This window comes from Ornithorhynchus anatinus, chromosome 9 (genome assembly GCF_004115215.2).
Source record: "Ornithorhynchus anatinus isolate Pmale09 chromosome 9, mOrnAna1.pri.v4, whole genome shotgun sequence".
Taxonomy (NCBI): Eukaryota; Metazoa; Chordata; class Mammalia; order Monotremata; family Ornithorhynchidae; genus Ornithorhynchus; species Ornithorhynchus anatinus.
In genome coordinates this window covers 36,335,899-36,351,425 of record NC_041736.1, presented here as the reverse complement: position 1 = coordinate 36,351,425, position 15,527 = coordinate 36,335,899, and the positions used below count along the sequence as shown (strand labels likewise).

At 45.6% G+C, this 15,527-nt stretch overlaps 1 protein-coding gene and 1 non-coding gene across 6 annotated transcripts in view; both read right to left on the bottom strand.

Annotated features, from left to right (window-relative positions):
* The window catches only part of LOC103170172 (maestro heat-like repeat-containing protein family member 1), a 59,431-nt gene that overhangs the window by 38,949 nt on the left and 4,955 nt on the right, over positions 1 to 15,527 (bottom strand). For 2 of the 5 annotated variants that reach the window (XM_029071958.2, XM_039913119.1), the window contains exons 3-12: positions 14,804 to 14,873; positions 14,562 to 14,681; positions 13,318 to 13,394; positions 10,904 to 11,026; positions 7,915 to 8,013; positions 6,993 to 7,146; positions 6,110 to 6,177; positions 4,286 to 4,427; positions 2,777 to 2,826; positions 1,100 to 1,207 (exon numbers count right to left, since the gene is read on the bottom strand). In XM_029071958.2, the coding sequence (XP_028927791.1) occupies positions 1,100 to 1,207; positions 2,777 to 2,826; positions 4,286 to 4,427; positions 6,110 to 6,177; positions 6,993 to 7,146; positions 7,915 to 8,013; positions 10,904 to 11,026; positions 13,318 to 13,394; positions 14,562 to 14,681; positions 14,804 to 14,873 (1,011 nt within the window). The other 3 variants (XM_029071959.2, XM_039913120.1, XM_039913121.1) reach the window with 3 other exon arrangements.
* On the bottom strand, positions 5,152 to 5,293 carry LOC114814448. The gene has a single exon (XR_003762246.1). It is a non-coding gene; the product is annotated as a small nucleolar RNA SNORA7 (small nucleolar RNA).

Genomic DNA, 15,527 nt, shown 5'->3' with positions numbered 1-15,527 from the left:
GGGGGTCAAAAAGAGGAAGATGGAAAGAAGAACTTGGCCCAGCCGGCCCTCATACCTTGACTAGGAAGCCCAGGCAGCGTGAAGAAAGGCCAGGCTTGGGCTGGGGTAGTGTGGCCCTCATCTCTCCCTCATTCAAGGCTATTTTTCTTTTTTATGTTATTTATTAAGTGCTGGTGTAGGCATAAGTTAACTAGGTCGGACACGGACCCTGCCCTGCATGGAGCTCACCATTTAAGAAGGAGGGAGAAGAGGTATTCTACTGGGCCTCTCTGTTTCTCGCTGCCTGGCCTGATATTCACGAGGTGATGGATTTGGGGCTAGGGTTAAACTCCCACATGCAGTGAATTTAGCCTCAGTCAGACGGAGGCTGAGGATTTCATTCTGCGCCCAACTCTATAATAACTTTCTCCTCTCCTGAGAGGAGGAAAGACATCAGGGACATGGAGCAATCATTAGGGAAGCAAGAGATGACCTAAAGCCATTTTTATTAGGTTATGAAATATGAGGTCCTGAGAGGAAAGCAAGCAGCAAGTACAGAGAGGTGAAAGATTTCACGTGGGGATAAGGAAATGGGAATGGAAAGAGGAATGGAGAGGGAAGGAAAGAGTAAGTGGGATTGTGAAAAGTCGCTATAACAATGTTGGGAGCTGTGGGAATGTAGAGTGTTTAGGGACTGAAGTCTATTGCTGTACTGGGAAAAAAAGATGAGGATGGGCAGAAGGGAAAGTGTTGTCTAACGGTTAGAGCACAGGCCTGGGAGTAAGAAGAAACTGGGTTCGAATCATGGCTCTGCCACTTTGCTGCATGACCTCTGGCAAGTCATTTGACTTATCTCGTGCTTCAGTTACCACATCTGTAAAATGGGTTTTAAAGCTGTGAGGCCCAGGTGGGACTGGGACTGTGTCCAACCCGATCAGGTTGTATCCACTCCAATGCTTAGCACGGTGCCTGGAACATAATAAGTGCTTCACAAATGCCATAAGAATAAATAAGGGAAAGAAAAAAGAGGAAAGGAACCAAGGAGGGGAATCAGCAAGGAGAACGAGGAGGAAGGGCAGGGATGCTGCTTTCGGCTTCAATGGTAGAACGAGGAACAAACCTTATCATGAGGTTGTTGGTGGCTAAAAGGCAGCTGAAGGGTGACCGCTTCCAGAAAGGAGGCCGTCCAATTCTGCATTGCTATGCCACGGAGAGTGAACTCAAGGAACTGGATAGAGAAGAAAACACATTCCAAATCTAAACTGCCACCAGACTGTGCTTCCTACCCGAAAGCTTCTTTCGCCTTGCTCCAAACCCCTAGGGCTGCTCCCAGACCATTTTGGTTTTTTCATGGTATTTGTTAAGTGCTTACTAACTGCTAGGCGCTGCATTAAGTGCTGGGATAGATTCAAGACAATCAGGCTGGACACAGTCCCTGCCCCACACAGGGCTCACCGTCATAATCCCTTTTTTACAGATGAGGTAACTGAGGCACAGAGACATTAAATGTCTTGCCCAAGGTCACACAGAAGACAAGTGGTGGTGCTAGGATTAGAACCCAGGTCCTCTGACTCCCAGGCCCGTACTCTTTCCACTAGGCCCAGCTCCTCTGGACAAAAGATAACACTACAGCTACAACTACTACTAATAACAATAATGATGATAATTGTGGTATTTGTTAGACACTTACTCTGTGCTAAGCACTGTACTAAGCACTGGGGTAGAGACAAAATGGTCAGATCAGACAAACTGCCTGTCCCACACGGGGCTGACCATCTAAGTAGGGGCAAGAATAAATGCTGAATCCCCATTTTATAGAGGAGGAAACTGAGGCACAGAGTGACTTACCCAAGGTCACTCAGTAGGTGAGGCAGTCCCCTGACTGCCAGGCTCATGGTCTTTCCACTAGGCCACACTGCTTCCCTGCTCCCACTAAAGTTTACGATTCATAAACCTTTTCTCTGTTACTTACCTTCCGAGGGTTGACACACCCTCCTTTAAAAGCAGAGGGGGAAGAAGACGCAATTTTCCTGTCAAGACATTTCATCAGCTCATGAATACGAGTATTACGGAAAATGGTCTCCTGCAAGAATGAAGCGGAGTGACTTGCCCAAGGTCACCCAGCAGGCAAGGGGCAAAGCAAGGATTAGAACTCGGGTCCTCTGGCAGGAAGATGGTGGGATGGAGAATAGGGATTTTCAGCTCATTCTCTGCCGCTTGATAAAGTGATAGTAAGAGGCTGGGGAAAGAAGGTTTTGAGGTGCTCTCCTATCTCTCCTTGCCATTCCCCCAGTAACACAAGAGTTTCTTCGGTAGATGTCGGGATCCATTCATTTTTGTTCGTTTTTATGGTATTACTATACTATACTACTATACTATATGCAGTAACTGTACTAAGCTCTGGAGTAGGTACAAGATCATCAGGTTGGACACAGTTCATGTCCTACATGGGGCTCCAGAGAAGTGAAATGACTTGCCCAAGGTCACATAGCAGACAAGTGGCAGAACCAGGATTAGAACCCAGGTCTTCTGACCCCCAGGCCTGGGCTCACTCCACTAAGCCATCCTGGTTCATGCGTCTCTGTCAGTATGACCCCAGCCTATGATGTTGATCATTAGGAGTTGGGTGGAAATGATTGTAAAATTGCAGAGAACCATAGAACGATAGAATGGAAGGGAATATTGGGTAACCACTCAATTCATCTCCTTGGCCACAAGCAGGTTTGACCTTATCTATCTGCAAAAGAGATTTCCCAAATCTTAATACTTTACCCTTATGATCAGTTTAATTGCTCACCAACAGGAGTTTCTCATCCCATATTTTTTTGGAGAAATTTTTCTTGTCACCTTAAGAAAAAAGAAAGAATGCTGTCCACTTGGTAAAATAATAATAATGCTGGTATTTGTTAAGCACTTACTATGTGCAGAGCACTGTTCTAAGCGCTGAGGTAGATACAGGGTAATCAAGTTGTCCCACTTGAAGCTCACAGTTAAACCCCATTTTACAGATGAGGGAACTTAGGCCCAGAGAAGTGAAGTGACTTGCCCACAGTCACACAACTGACAGGTGGCGGAGCCAGGATTCGAACCCCTGACCTCTGACTCCCAAGCTCGGGCTCTTTCCACTGAGCCACGCTGCTTCCCAGGTAAAAACATCCTGATATGTATTGATTGTGTGGGGAACACATTCAAACGTTATACATGTTTTGAAATCCAAATATCCCCTTTTCATGGTATTTACTGAGCCCTGATTGTGTGACAGGCACAGTCCTAAGCACTGGGGAAGATAGAAGGAATCAGATTGGACACAATCCATGTGCCCCATGGGGCTCATAGACTTAATCCCTCTTTTACAGATGAGGCAACTGAGGCTCAGAGAAGTTAAGTAGTGACATGCCCAAGATCACACGGCAGACAAGTGAAAGAGCTAGGATTAGAACTCAGGTCCTTCTGCCTCCCAGACCCGTGCTCTATCCACTAGGCCATGCTGCTTCTCAGAGCTCTAAGAGAAGCAGCTGCTGAGTTCGCAACTCCAAGCTTCCCCTCTAAGCTCTGATTTTCTTATGTTTCTTGGATCGATACACACCTCCAGACTTCTGATATTCAGTCTCGGTAGTGTCCTAAACACTTTCCTGAGTGAGTACCTCAGAACATTTGGCCCAGGTGAGGTAATTCAGCCCCTACGCACTGGATTTGGCTCAAAATAGATCTCATCACGAAGGCCCTCAGGATTTTCGGGTTTTTGGTTTTAATTGATATTTGTTAGGCACTTACTATGTGCACTAAGTGCTGGGGTAGATGATAATGTTGGTATTTGTTAAGCGCTTACTATGTGCAGAGCACTGTTCTAAGCGCTGGGGTAGGTACAGGGTAATCAGGTTGTCCCACGTGAGGCTCACAGTTAATCCCCATTTTACAGATGAGGGAACTGAGGCACAGAGAAGTGAAGTGACTTGCCCACAGTCACACAGCTGACAAGTGGCAGAGCCGGGAGTCGAACTTATGACCTCTGACTCCCAAGCCCGTGCTCTTTCCACTGAGCCACACTGCTTCTCTAAATACAAACTAGTCAGGCTGGATATAGCCCATGTCCCACAAGGGGCTCACAGTCTTCATCCTCATTTTACAGATGAGGTAATTGAAGTACAGCAAAGTTAAGTGACTTGCCCAAGGTCACACAGCAGTTGAGAGGCCACGCTGGGGTTAGAACCCAGGTTCTCTGACTCCCAGAGCTCTTTCCGCTAGGCTACACGGCTCCCAGCCTGCACCTCTCCCTCCATGCCTCTACCGGGTGATCGTGTCTTACCTTCTAAGTAGTTGAGGAGTTGAATTATCCTTGAAACCCATGACTTTCCTAACTGTTTACTGATCGAAGGACGGAGTAGCGCCATTATTCTCAAAGCCTTTGCGTGCTCCTGATTCAGGACGCTGGCTGAGGTGGCAAGAACCTGAAGGGAGATGAGACGCCTTCAGAGATTAATAAGCATTTGATATTTAACCATCTCAACCCCAAAGCACTCATGTAGATATCTGTAATTTTTAAATTTACGTTAATGTTCTGTCTCTCCCTTTAGACTGAAGCTCTTTGTGGGCAGGGAACGAGTCTCCCAACCCTGTTGTGTTACACCCTCCCGAGTGCTAAGTATGGTGCTCTAAACACAGTAACTGCTCAGTAAATACAACTGATTGACTGGTTGACCATCAATCCTGCTCCCTTCTATCTAGACTCTAAGCCTCATGTGGGACAGGCACTGCATCTGACGTGAAATCCTCGTATCTACCCCAGGGTTTAGAACAATGCTTGGCGCATCGTAAGTGCTTAACAAATACCGTAGTTATTATTAATACCTGGATTTTCTATAGTGCTTGTTTTCCCAAAGCGTTTCCACCCTGCTTAGGATACTTTCGTCCTCCCAACATTCCTGTAAGGAGAGACAGGTAATATCTTGTCTTGTCTTATGCTGTCGAGTCGTCTTCGACCCATAGCAACTCCAAGGAGCTCTCTCTCCTTGGAGGTCTGCCCCACCTCTAACTGCGTTTGTTCTGGTAGTGTATCCATAGAGTTTTCTTGGTAAAAATATGCAAGTGGTTTACCACTGCCTCTTTCCGTGCAGTAAATTGAGTCTCCCCCCTCGAGTCTCTCCCGTGCCTCTGCTGCCCAGTACAGGTGACTTTTGTAGCAGATTGCCTTCCACTCACTAGCCACTGCCTAAGCTAGGACTGGAATCGGTATGCCTCCGCTTGACTCTCCCTCCCGTAGCCGAGACTGGTAGAGTCCTGGGAACTAACTCTCCGGGTGCGATCCTGAGGGGGAGGCCGGTAATATAAGATCCCTATTTTGCAGATGGAGAAGCTGAGGCGGGAAGCGGTAAAACGATGGGTCCAAAACTGCCCAGCAGACAAATGGCGGAGCTGGAACTCAAATCCGAGCCGTGAGACTCCCAGATTCAGAGTCTTTCTTTCACTATACCGTGCTGCCTCTTCACGGATATTTAGATAGATCCGTTACTCCGGAGGAGTGGATATGTAACATAACAAGCTGACTGCTCTCCCTACTGCAGTGGAGACAGGCTCTCTGAAAGGGTTGCCATAAGTTTTAGAGGGTCTATCCATGAATCCTTGACTATCTATGAGAGACAGAAGTCTTTGAGGAACATTCAGTCTATATTGGGGCATTTGATTGGCACAGAATAATAATAACAATTATGGTATTTGTTAAGCACTTACTAATAGCCAGGCACTGTACTAAGTTCTGGGATGGATATGAGCAAATTGTGTCAGACACAGTCCCTGTCCCACGTAGGGCTCACAGTCTCTATCCCTGTTTTGCAGATGAGGTCACTGAGGCACAGAGAAGTGAAGCGACTTGCCCGAGGTCACACGGCAGACAAGTGGTAGATCTGGGATTAGAACCCATGACCTTCTGACTGCCCAGCCCATGCTCTATCCACTACACCCTGCTGCTTCACCATTAAAAGTGATGGTAAGGGCCTCATATTTCATATTTCAGTTTACTCTGTTGACTTATTCAATATCCTGAAAGTTTTGCGAAAGATATTGAGGCACGGGATTCTTCTTCCTCTCTAGTACCTTTTCCCATAAGAAAGTCTGCCGTGACAGACTGGCTCACCAGGAATCGCAGGAAGAGGGTTGGAGGTCTAGGAATTCTCTGGTTTGCAGGATATGTTGTCGGAATCCCTTTGATCAGAATAGAGAGGTGTGTTACATTATTCTCTCTCTAAAAACCCTAAGTAATCATTTCTTGGTAATAGGAAATTTATGTTGTTTTTAAAATCCACAAAAATAGCAGCAAGGTGCTTTAGGATCCTTGGAGATGGGACCTAGGTCAATCTAGGATTAGATGATAATAATAATAATGGTATTTGTTAAGAGCTTATTTGCCAAGCACTGTTCTTATATACTTAGAACAGTATATATCTTATATCTGGGGTAGATATAAGATAATTAGGATGTCCCACTTGGGGGTCCAGTCTTAATCCCCATTTTACAGATGAGGTAACTGAGGCACAGAGAAGTTAAGCGGCTTGCCCAAAGTCACACAGCAGACAAGTGGTGGAGCCAGGATTAGAACCCACATCCTCTGACTCCCGAGCCCATGCTCTTTTCATTGAGCCACACGTAGACTGTAAAGTCACTGTGAATAGGGAACGTGACTACCAACTCTGTTATCTTGTCCTCTCCCAAGCACTTAGTACAGTGCTCCACACATAGGAAGTTCTCAATAAATACCATTGATGATGATGACGATGTTGATGATGATTAGCAGAATTCTGCTAATTCTGTTGTATTCTCCCAAGAGCTTAGTACAGAGCGCTTCACATAGTAAGCGCTCGCTAACTACCGCTGATGGATTGATTGCATCAATGTGATCGATGAATCTGAGCTTTACATTTTTGCTAGGAATTTCATCGTAACACACAGCATCCTAAGGCGAGCTATGTTCTTTGAGCTGATGTGGAGCACGGAAGAACAACGGACTCCTCTGGACCTACCTTGATTGTTATATTCAGGATACACAATAGAGAGGGATGTCGGCTCTTCCCTTAGTAGCTTTGTAACCACCAGAAGGACACATTTAAGTAAAAGGGGAATGCTGGCGACATATTGTCCTGGAATTATGTATTCCAGCAGCAATGGCCACAGAACCTCGATGAAACAGAGATTCACATTAGCATCGGTGTTTTCCCTCCCTCAGCTTTTCTCTTGCTTCTCTCCTGACAGGCTCCTCCTTATTTCCCGTATCTGTTGAATACATAAATGGTAAAACTCTTGAAATGAGGTGAGAGACCCCCTTTTCTGGGAGGTGAAGACTGCTATTTTAACGCCCTCTGTAAACACTTTGTATTTCCTCAGTGGAACTGCGGTATTTGCTAAGTGCTTACTATGTGCCGGGCACCCTACTAAGCTCTGGGAGAGTTATAAAATAGTGAGGTTGGACACAGTCCCTGTCCCACATGGGGCTCACACTCTTCTTCCCCATTTTACAGATGAAGTAACTGAGGTCCAGAGAAGTTAAGTAACTTGCCCAAGGTCACACAGCAGACAAGTAGCCAGCCAGGATTAGAACCCAGGTCCTTCTGACTCCCATGCCTGTGCTCTCTCCACCAGGCAACGCTGCTTCTCTCAATGATATACAACAACAGTAGCTCATAGCACATCACTCATTGGTAAGACAGGGCAGATTCCTAGCTTCATTTTGCAGAAGAAATGTGCTGACCATTTGAGAGTCTTTACTTTGAACAAATACAGTAGCACATAGCTCAGTGGCGATGTAGGGAGAATCAAGGGCAGGGAATCCGACTACCATCCCTGTACTCTCCCAAGCATGTAGTACAGTGCTCTGCACACAGTGAGTGCTCAACAAATACCACTGACTGAACTAAGTCTTGAGAACCGATGGAAAAAATTACTTACTTTGGTCATGGAAGAGTTGACGATACACTCACTCAAACTCTTCCTACACAAATCCTTCAGTTTTATCCCTTGATCTTCTATCTTTTTCCCATCTGGTGACTTTGGGAGAGAGGAAAAACTGTTAAATCCTCCTACCTCTAATTTAGAATGTGAGCCCCATGTGGGACATGTGTCCAACCTGATAAGTTTGAACAGTTAGAGGAGCAGTGCTTTACACAAAGTGCCTAAGAAAAATCATTAAAAAAACCAAAAATGAACCGATTTTAATACTTTTACAATGAAGTGGGGGTGTTTTGACATGTTTTTACATGTTCGGGTGGTGCTAGAGTCTCCTAGATCTATATTGAAATCAATGCCTGGCCAGATGGTCAATGAAAAAAAAAAAGAACTCAGTTTAATCTCAACCATGAACAGATTCTGCAGTTTTCTTTGGAATACCTTGCTGAGAGATGATATCTTGCTGGAGCCTTTATCAACTCATCTAATATGGCCGGTTGCTTTTCATGTACTAAAACCGGAGGCCAAGGAAGCCGAAAAAGAAGCCGAGGTCAGATCTTCGGAGTCTTTTTCTTAGTCTCTGATCTACATCCTGCACAACTAAAATTTTAGCTAGAACTCTTGAGCTCCTCGAAGGTACTCTGTGCTGTTACAAGATCAAAATCAGCCGTATCTTTTTTCCTATAAAATCACTCTTTAAAAAGTGATCCGAAAAAAGGGAGTTATAATGAAACTAAAAGTCAGAATCCTGGCAGAATGACTGGTAGTTCTACGAGGGAACATAAAATGCACAATAAAAGGAAATCAGACTCCTCTAAATGGGTTGGATTAACCTTCAGTCAGGGCCACGTTAGCTGGAAGGGGAAACAGAAGGTATGTGTGCTGGAGCACTAATTATACAGGAGGCAGCGAGGCCTTTCAGTGGAAAGAACACAGAACTGGGAGTCAGGAGACCTGGCTTCTAATTTTGGCTCTGCTACTTTTCTGCTTTGTGACTTCGGGCATGTTGCTTAAGTTCTCTGTACCTCAGTTTCCTCATCTGTAAGATGGGCACTAAGTAGCTGTTCTCCCCCACCCTCTTAGGCAGTCAATCGTATTTACTGACCGTTTACTATGTGCAAGCACTGTACTAAGCACTTAGGAGAGCACAGTATAGACTGTGAGACCTGTTTGTTCAGGGACTGTGTCTGATCTGACTACCTTGTATCTGCCTCAGTGCTTGACCCAGAGTAAGAGCTTTAAAATTACCATGATTATTATTATTGTAGAGACAAGAGGTGTTCACTTCTCTGGGGATGGGGATAAGCCTCCACAGCGTTTGGGATAGGGTGACAGCCATTGCAAGTCCAAAACAAGCCTATTACACCCATTTTTGTGATATATGTAAAGTTCTTACTATGTGCCAGGCGCTGTAGTAAGCACTGGAATGGACCCAAGCCAATCAGTTTGGACACAGTCCCTGTCCCTCATGGGGCTCACAGTCTTAATCTCTATTTTCCAGATGAGGAACTGAAGCATAGATAAGGTCAAATGACTTGCTCAAGGTCACACAACAGACAAGTGGCAGAGCGGGTCCTTCTGCTTCCCAGACCCAGACTCTCTCCACTAGGCAATGCTGCTTCTCACACATCTCTCCACTCCACCAAAGCTGATCTCCTTCCATCACAAACAAAAAATAGTTTCCACTGGTTTCAAGTCTTGCCACCCAACCGCTCCAGGTTGTGTATCAGCTCTCTCTCCACATTGTTCTTGTCTGCCTGTCTCCCCCGATCAGACTGTAAGCCCGTCAAAGGGCAGGGACCGTCTCTATCTGTTGCCGACTTGTACATTCCAAGCGCTTAGTACAGTGCTCTACACATAGTAAGCGCTCAATGAATACTATTGAATGAATGAACCTACTATTCCTCCAGCTCACATTCTTTGCTCCCCCTAAAGCTCATCCACTAACTAAATCTCACTCTCCAGACTCCTTCCTCTGACCTCTCACTCATGGTCTTTCTCCCAACCTGGATCCACCATATCCCAGCCCTCTAATCTCTGGTGCTCTTCTAAAATCCCACCTTCTTCAGGAAGCTTTTCCCAAATAATTCATAACTTCCCGCTCATGTAACCCCATCAGCCACCTAGCATTTGTCAGTTATCCACAGCACTTATATAAATATCTATAAACTACTTTTATTAATGCCTGTCTCCCGCTCCACACTGTAAGCTGTTTGAGTGCATGGATCATGTCCACCAACTCTCCTGTACTGTACTCTCCCAAGCTCTTAGAACACTGTTCTGCACACAGTAGGCACTCAATAAATACCGCTGATTAATTATGTACTTTATGACTATCCTCTACATTAAGTACTTATGTATGTTTTCTTATTTTCAATCATTTATTCAATTATTTCATCCTGACATATCCGTACTACTATCGGCTATGTTCTTGTTCTTCTGGCTCTATTTATCCGTCTCCTCCTTTTGATTGTAAGCTCCTTAAAGACAGAGAATATGTGTCTTGCTTCTGTTCGATTACATCATGTGCTTATTACAGTGCTTGCACTCAGTAGGTGGTCAATAAAAACTCTCTATTGGTTCACTGATTCTCTTTCCTTTTAATCCTCTCTCCCTTCTAGCCCCCATTTCCTTCTTCTCTGCTCTCCCATCTTTCTCTCGACCAACCTTCTTTCTTCACTTCCCTTTTCTTAACTCCTCCCCCAACTTCCTCTCTCACAGTCCCTTCCCTTCCTTACTCTCCACCCCCCCGGCCAATTTTCTGTGCCCTGCCCCCCTCCAAAAAAACATACACACTTACGACCTCTTAATTCAGCCCTTTCTTCAGGCCAAAGAAGCTTTGAACAACTGAGCCCCTTCCAGGAAGGGCAAAGAAGATTTTGGTTTTATAAGGACTCAGCAATCAACTGGATGACTGATAAGTGACTACGAGGATTGATTCAGCCCGGACGATTCTGACGAAAACCATAAGTGACGCCTTAGTATCTCTCACCGGACGGTCACATGGTAGCACAGAGTGATCTAGAAGGAAGCGGACAAAGACCGTCGAACATTCTAAGGTCAGGTGCCCATATTTTCCCATGGTGCTGATGAGCTTGGTCACAGTTTCTTTGACCTGCCAAAGTGATAAATAAAAGGGAAAATGATTGTTTTCAGAACTGCATTCCAAGATGAAGCCACCCCTCCCAATTCACGTTGCTAGGATCTGGACATGGCTTTTTTTTTTTTTTAATGGTATTTGTCAAGTGATTACTCTGTGCCAGGCCCTGTACTAAGTACTGAGGCAGATACAAGCTAATCAGGTTGGACAAAGTGCATGTCCCGTGGGGGGCTCACAGTTTTAATCGTCATTTTACAGACGAAGTAACTGAGGCACAGAGAAGTGAAGTGACTTGTTCAAGGTCATACAGCAATCATAATAATAACAATGATTATGGTATTTGTTAAGTGCTTACTTTGTGTCAGGCACTGAACTAAGTGCTGAGATGCATACAAGCAAGTGACAGAGCTGGAATTAGAACTCAGGTTCTCTGACTCCCAGGCCTGTGCTCCATCCTAGAGAAACAGCATGGCATAGTGGAAAAAACACGGGCCTGGGAGTCAGAGGTCATGGGTTCTAATCCCGGCTCTGCCACATGACTGCTGTGTGACCTTGGATAAGTCACTTAACTTCTCTGGGCCTCAGTAACCTCATCTGTAAAATGGGGATCAGGAGTGTGAGCCCCATGAGGGCAAGGACCGTGACCAACCTGATTCCCTTGTATCTACCCCAGCACTTAGAACAGTGCTTGGCACATAGTAAGCACTTAACAAATAGCACAAATTATTATTATTATTATCCACTAGGCCACACTGTCCTTCTGATTATTTTACCAAAGCAGAATGTCACATTTCATATCCACCTCACTGATTGCAGGTTATTGTGCCTAAACTTGTGGTGAGTGGCCAGCTCAACTTAGGAAAAACAGCTGCCCAACTGAGTCAAGTGAATTTTAGGTAGGTCCACTCAAGGCCTACTCCACCTAAAATATTGTACTTGGGCCTGAGTGGGCAGGTCATAGGTGAAAGTCCTGGCACACCATAGCGCATCCCCCTAAGCTAAAGGGCAGCGCCCAGTTCTCACACTTCTAGGTCTAATATCAGAATTAAACATCTCCCCAAATGGAGACTCATCTGCATTCCCATGGCATCTCAATTTCACCGCCTAGATGCAACAGCTCGAAGGGCTCACAGTTGTCTTAGCCCAAGCTCTAACAGTGTACAGTTGGAAAGTGCCTTCTCTAATAGGCTGAAGGAGGCAGCACGGCTTAGTGGAAAGAGTTCAATCCTGGGAGTCACAGGACCTGGGTTCTAATGCTGGTGCTGGCCTGCTGGATGACCTTGGGCAGGTCACTTAACATCTCTCTGCTGCAGTTTCTTCATCTGTAAAATGGGGATTCAACACTTGTTCTCCTTCCCCCTTAATGATAATAAAAATTATGGCATTTGCTAAGCACTTATCGTGTGCCAAGCACTGTTCTAAGCACTGGGGTAGATACAAGGTAATCAGGTTGTCCCACGTGGGGCTCCCAGTCTTAATCCCCATTTTCCAGATGAGGTAACTGAGGCACAGAGAAGTTAAGTGACTCGCCCAAGATCACGCAGTCGACAGGTGCGGAGCCGGGATTAGAATCCATGTCCTCTGACTCCCAAGCCCGTCCTCTTGCCTTAGACTGTGAGCCTGTGAGCCTCATGTGGGACAAGGACTGTATCCCACCTGATTATTTCGTATGTACCCCAGAGTTTAGTACAGTGCCTTGCACATAGTAAGCACTTAACAAATAGCATTACCATCATCATCGGGAATGTCGACCAACTCTGTCATAGTGTACTCTCCCAATCTCATAGTACGGTGCTCTGCACACTGTAAGTGCTCACTAAATATGATTGATTGATCATCACCATTTTTTACATCCTGTTGCCTATGCTAAATGTCATTTTATCAGGGTGGGGGGGAGAGGCAACCCTCGGTTCAGCAGCATACATCAATCAGAATGATCATCCTGTTCACTAAAAATCCACCTTGACTTTGGGGGAACTATTAACTTTAATGGGCAGAAGTGCAGTGAGAATCAAAATTATAGTCATAAACAACATCAGTGTAAAGAAGGAATCAGTGAGTAGGTTTACGTGAAAGATAACTGAGCTTCCTCTTGTGAGACTTACAATTTAAAGCGATCTATCAGTGGTATTTACTGAGCAGTCACTGTCTGCAAGGTACTATACTAAGCACTTGGGAGAATACAACGGAGTTGGTAGACACATTCCCTGCCCAGAAGGAGCCTGCAGCCTAGAGACTCTTCTGACTCACTCTACCAGATTCAGCAGTAGCAGTGAATATTTACTCCACCCTCATTCTGTACTCACCAGGTAGCTGGGATTCTGGAGAAGTGGACACAGTGCCTGCTGGAAGTCAACCATTATGTAAGGGGTCACGAAATTCTCTGGAGGAAGCAGAGAAAATGCACTGGTTACTAAAGGAGAGGTGACCGAGAGGGAAATCAGGTTGAGCGTTTTAAGAATTCAGGAGCCATGACTAAGCTCCCTCTTCCTGTACGTGGTGAGAAATGTACAGTGGGGAATCCAAGTGGAAGTGGATATGTGTAGGACTTAGTCCTTCCATGAGTTATGGGAGACATGTACAACAGTGCTACGATAGAGAATGGCCGAGAATGCGGAAGTTCTGAGTGATAGTTGCAGAATATTATCATAATTATGGTATTTGTTGAGCACTCTCTATGTGCCAAACACGGTTCTAAGCGATGGGGTAGATACAAGGTAATCAGGTTGTCCCACTTGGGGTTCACAGTCTTAATCCCCATTTTACAGACGAGGTAACTGAGGCACAGAGAAGTTAAGTGGCGGGCCCAGAGCCACACAGCAGACAAGGGGCGGAGCCGGGATCAGAAGCGGAGATGATCGATTAATTGGGGAAGGTCACCTGTGTGTTCACCGTGGGCTAGAGATCAATCAGTAAGTCGATCACTGATATTTATTGAGCACTTACTCTATGCAGAGCACTGTACTGAGCACCTGAGAAAAGTACCGTGCATCAGGGTTGGTAGATGAGGAGGGCTTCACTGACATTGTATTAGCATAATAATTAATTGTGGCATTTGTTAAGCATTTGCTATGTGCTAGTCACCATATCAAGTGCTGGAGTAGATATATTAGGTCCCACGTGGGGCTCACAGCCCAAGTGACTATCGGCACTGAAATCATTTATGAAGCATCCAGAAATGGGGAGAGAGAACCTGTCAGAATGGATCAGGACCGTAGGCTTCTCTTGACTGTGAGCTCCTTGGGACGGGGAATGCGTCTACCGACTCCGTTGCATTGTACTGTCCCGAGTGTTTAGTACAGTGCTCTGCACACGGTAAGTGCTCGATAAATACCATCGCTTGACTGATTGGAGAAAAGTCAAAACTGTGTTGCGAGGGCAACCGAGATAGCATTTGTAAAATGTTTTCAGCTCTGCAGGGCGGTGTGAAATTCAGTTAAAGTGTGCCTGTTGGAATATAGTGAAGCCATTTTAATAAGGAAATGTCTTGGCTGGAGGTACCAAATTCTCAAGAAGTAAAATCGAGGGGCTTCCAATTGCTGACGCTCACCCTCAGACTTCACCAGAAGTTCAAGTATCCCGATAGTACCGGACACTATAGCTTCATTTCCCTCTTCTTCCTCGATCTTTTGGAACAAGAAGGCAAGAAGTTTCTCCAGATGCTCAGGAGCTGCGGACGAAGGTGGAAGCGAAGGCCTGTGGGTGAAGACCGTTCTGCACTGCTAACGACAACCGGAGGAATTCTCGAAGGGATTGAGGGCAAGCCAGAAACTGTCTTGGGGCACATGTTACCTTTGTCCAGGAGTTGAACGAGGGCAGCTTCTCTCTTGACGTTTGAGAATTCACCAGAGCTACTGCTTATCTGTGACGAGGAAAATCCAATTGACAGAAGCTTGGGTGCCCAAGGATAATCGATCAGTGATATTTATTGAGTGCTCACTGGGTTCACTGGGTGCAGAGCACTGTACTAAGCGCTTGGGAGAATATAATACAACATGTTGGTAGACATGTTCCCTGCCCACAACACTCAGAAAAGGGGGGAAGAAGGCCAGGTTCTCACAAGGCCAGGATAAATTTGTGCCTGAATATCTAAAAATGAATCCATGTGTGCAGAGATAATAATGAGGTTGGTATTTGTTAAGCGCTTACTATGTGCAGAGCACTGTTCTAAGAGCTGGGGAATACAAGGTAATCAGGTTGTCCCACATGAGGCTCACAATCTTCATCCCCATTTTACAGATGAGGTAACTGAGGCACAGAGAAGTTAAGTGACTTGACCACAGCCACACAGCTGACGAGTGGCAGAGCTGGGATTTGAACCCATGACCTCTGACTCCCAAGCCCGGGCTCTTTCTCCACTGAGCCCCGCTGCTCCTCAGATCTAGTAGTGGAACACAATTTGGAGTAACCTTGTGTCTTAGTTACCTCATGTGTAAAATGGGAATGAAGACCGTGAGCTCCATGTGTACCAGGAATTGAGTCCGACCTTCTTAGCTTGTAAGCGAGTGCTTAACAC